General features: G+C 36.9%; 1 protein-coding gene across 1 annotated transcript; it reads left to right on the plus strand.

Annotated features, from left to right (window-relative positions):
• The first annotated feature begins 205 nt into the window (after nucleotides 1–205).
• Nucleotides 206–3,160, plus strand: TEL1 (terminal EAR1-like 1). The gene is made up of 5 exons (XM_085754758.1): nucleotides 206–991; nucleotides 1,207–1,723; nucleotides 1,827–1,940; nucleotides 2,264–2,405; nucleotides 2,548–3,160. Exons 1-5 carry the CDS (start codon nucleotides 466–468, stop codon nucleotides 2,827–2,829), a joined length of 1,581 nt encoding a protein of 526 aa, XP_085610884.1. The 5' UTR covers nucleotides 206–465; the 3' UTR covers nucleotides 2,830–3,160.
• The last annotated feature ends 865 nt before the right edge of the window (nucleotides 3,161–4,025 follow it).

A 4,025-nucleotide genomic window follows, 5' to 3' on the forward strand; every position in this document is an offset into this window, starting at 1 on the left:
TTCAACGATCAGAAATGTAAACATCCTAAATGCGTTAAAACAAAATGTCTTCATCATCTAATCTTAATTCAACGATCAAGAATGTAAACATCGTAAATGCGTCAAACAAACTTTGACTATAGAGAATCTTGGTGCTATTGACTCATGAGGGGAAGGGTAGTATAGTAATTAGGAAGAAGCATATTTGTTGGAGAATGGAAAGTACATATATTTAGGAAATGTGGGTGATATAGGAAATTAATTTTTGAGGAAAACAGCCCACTCCCATTCTCATCTTCTTCAATCTTGTCTGTCCTTCTCCTGTCTCCAGTGTCCCTCTGTTTTTCTACTCACCTTTGACACCCCACACAACACAATTCCCACACTTTTTAAAGAGAGACAAAAACCAGTGTTCTACTACCCTGTTTCTTTGTCTCTTTATTTGTTCTTCTTTCTTTTGTCTTGTTTATTACACTCTTCAATTCAATGGGAGAAACCTTAAACCCTACTGCTCCAGAGTTTAACCCAAACAACTACATTCCCATACCAGTCGCCGTCGGTATTCCCTACCCCTACCCACCCTATGCCGTCACGCCGCCGCCGCATCTATCCACCATACCCACCCGCTCTATTCTCCTTAGTCCTGCCCCTCCCACCCCTGAAACTGACCTACGTAAAGACCTTTCGGCTTTCGGCGAAGTCAGAGCCGTTCAAACGGACTCATTCCGTAACGGAGTCATAACTGCTCATTACTTTGATCTTAGACACGCAGAGACGGCGTTTGCGGCTATTCGCACTCACCACGTCCTCTGTGCTGCGTATTTCAACCCTCTTTCTTATTCCCAAATTTTCCCCACGCCGCTACCTCCGCAGCCGCCAGGTCTCGTCGCCGGTGTGCCACTGTGGGCCCACTATGTACTGTCTGATACTGTGAATCAAGGAACCCTAGTTGTTTTCAATTTAGACGACGACGTTTCCTCTGATCAGCTGCGACAAGTTTTTGAAGCTTTTGGTATTTTATTTATTTAATAATTTATTCATTTTAATTATTTTATTGTTAGCCTTTTATGTTTCAGAAATGAGATCTGAAAGTAGTGTGCTTTTTAATAGAAAAGAAAAGAATGAAAAAGCTTAATAGGACATGTCTCTATCGTAATCTTTGTGTGTGTGTGCCCCACTTTTACTCATTCATGTTTTGTTTCTTTATTTTGTTTTTAATGATTATAGGAGCAATTAAGGAAGTGAGGGATACACCATGGAAGAAAAGGAATCAGAGTTTTGTGGAGTTTTTCGACATAAGAGATGCTGAAAAGGCTTTGAAAGAATTGAATGGCAAAGAGATTAATGGAAAACCAATTACTATTGAGTTTAGTAAACCAAAATCATTTCATTCTAATCCCAATGCTTACATCTCTAATAAGCCATTTAATTTCAACCTTAATCCACCTCCTTCGCCGCGACGTCGATTTTCTCCACGCCCTCATTCACCACAATTATCTCATAAGAGTTTGACATTTAACCGGGTAAACCACAATAGGATTGGTTCAATGGGTTCATTGAAGGGTGAAGAGAGGTATCCTTTTGTTAGAGTTCAAAGTAGAGAGAGTTTTGGGGAAAGCGCTTGGAGTTGGAGGGGGAAGATAGCAAAGAAACATGAAAATCGTTTTCTAATCAAAGAAGATGCCATTGTTGAATCTGATCCTAGAACGACTCTCATGATAAAAAACATACCCAACAAATACAGGTCCGTCTTTTTTTAATGTGCATTAGTATTATTATTGAGTAAAATATTGAGCTATAGTAAAGTAATGTTATTTTATTATGTGAAATTTGGTTTGACTCTATAGTCAGAAGTTACTGTTGAATATGCTGGACAACCACTGTGTACACTGCAATGAGCAGCTAGGCGACGGCGAGCCTTTATCCTCCTATGACTTTGTGTACCTTCCTATAGATTTTAAGTAAGTAATTTCATTTTCCTTATGTCCCATTATTGTTTTTTTGGTAGATAGACGATGAACTTCGGAAGCTCCGACAAAAATTGGAAGTCGAGTTTCAAATACCGATCACGGTTTTTTACTTAAATTTTTCAACATTTTTGTCATTTGAGTTAGAATTTTTGAGGATAGCGCTTAGGTGACATAACATTTCCAAGTGCTACCCAACTTTTGGACTTGTGCCACATTATTTTATTATTATGTAACCCGTGCCGTATAGTAGCAGTATATTATTATTTAGTGTTGTGATGGTACTAATATACAAATGACAAATCTGTGATATATAGGAACAAATGCAACGTGGGATATGGATTTGTGAATATGACATCTCCTGAGGCAACGCTAAGATTCTACAAGGCCTTCCAGCACCAACATTGGGAGGTCTTTAACTCTAGAAAAATTTGCCAACTCACATACGCAAGAGTTCAGGTATTTAACCACTACATTATATATATTTGGTTACATTTAACTGCACATATGATACACCATAGTCCACATGAGTAAGTCACATAACGATACTATATAATGATTTGTTGAGAAAATAAACTTGTGTATTTTTATTTATGAAAAGGGTTTGGAAGCATTGAAAGAGCATTTTAAGAACTCAAAGTTCCCGTGTGAGATGGAGCATTATCTGCCAGTGGTGTTTTCACCACCTCGAGATGGGAAACAATTGACGGAGCCAATTCCAGTGGCGGGGAACATGCTACAAATTGGTGCTGCTCCTTCTGTAGCTGATGAGATGGAAGAAGGTCAAGATCATAGGGTAGGTAGTGGTGGCTGTGACGTGATGAGCAGAAAAAGTGGCGGCATAGGTGATGATGATGATGATGATAAAACAGATGTGAAGTGAAGTAAAGAAGCTGGGTGTGTAATAGTGTACATGAATGTGCATTAATTTACCTAGCACATCAAGAATTAAAGGTGGTTGTTGAGCAACGAGCCACACTTGTGTTCTCTTTTCATAGTGCTCTCTGCTCACAAGACCCACCATCTTTGAACCTCTTGCTGCTCGCTGCTCACTTCCAATTTCTTTAGTTTTTTCATTTGTTTTCTTTAATTTTTCAGTCTAGTTTCTTATGTCCTTTTTTAATTTAATCTCTAGTCTAGTCTTATAGAGGTTCTGGCACTTCAGATGTATTAGTATTTTCTTCTCCTTTAAGTTTAATTTTCAATATTTTTAATATGTTGTTTATTGGATAGTACTACCTTGAAACGGTGGATAGCATAGGGACGGTTTTTAAGGCTGTTACAATAGTTATTACTTATTTTACGTTTATTATATAGCTACATTGGAACGTTAGATAATAATTGGTTTTAGCAAGTGTATGTAATGGAAATCATAGTGGATGAGAATGTTAGATTTTAGTGAAGCTATGTAGTTTTTAAAAAATTGTGGTGGACTGTCATGATTCTAATATATCTAACGTGATACCAAACATAGACTTAGTCTATATATGTCACCGTAAACCACTATCGTTTTGACAAACACATTAGTTCCTGTTTGTTTTTACGGTGAATGCAAGCTTAATATGCGTTTTCTCTAAAGCTACAAAATGCAGCCTCTTCATATTCTTGTTTAATGTCTCGGGCTGCGAAAAATGCAAATCCACCACTATTCCAAATAAGCTATAAGCTGCTAGTGATCAACTTTTAAATGACTCTTTATGTTACTAGGAATGTACACGAGTCGAACTATTCCGATTAAATCGGCCTACAAAACCTAGATTGACCCACTAAAAAACAACAAAAATGATTATTAATAAAAAATATAAAACAAACACCCCTATCACCGCTAATAATCAGTTTTTCTCTCAATTTGTTCTCTTTTTCAGACTCATGTTTTTCAATGTAGTATTTGTGCCATGACATTTGCTTTAGTAGTTCACCCAAAAAAAACAAAGGCATTCACTTCAAAGAGATGTTATTGACTCCATTTTTATTTTTATTTTCTCCTTCATTTTCTCGAAAATTACCATTCAATGTTCCTTTTCTTTATTCTTTATTTTTGTCAAGTTTGTTGAGATTTTTCTCTTTCCATGATTGCTA

This window comes from Medicago sativa, chromosome 3, assembly GCF_051527215.1.
Source record: "Medicago sativa cultivar Bolivia chromosome 3, Bolivia_mono, whole genome shotgun sequence".
Classification (NCBI taxonomy): Eukaryota; Viridiplantae; Streptophyta; class Magnoliopsida; order Fabales; family Fabaceae; genus Medicago; species Medicago sativa.

Bases quoted from the DNA above. Each gene is read 5' to 3' on its own strand.
- TEL1 (XM_085754758.1), top strand. From the start codon at position 466: ATGGGAGAAACCTTAAACCCTACTGCTCCAGAGTTTAACCCAAACAAC. The intron at 1,724-1,826 runs GTCCGTCTTTTT...TTGACTCTATAG, and splicing joins AACATACCCAACAAATACAG to TCAGAAGTTACTGTTGAATA. The intron at 2,406-2,547 runs GTATTTAACCAC...ATTTATGAAAAG, and splicing joins TCACATACGCAAGAGTTCAG to GGTTTGGAAGCATTGAAAGA.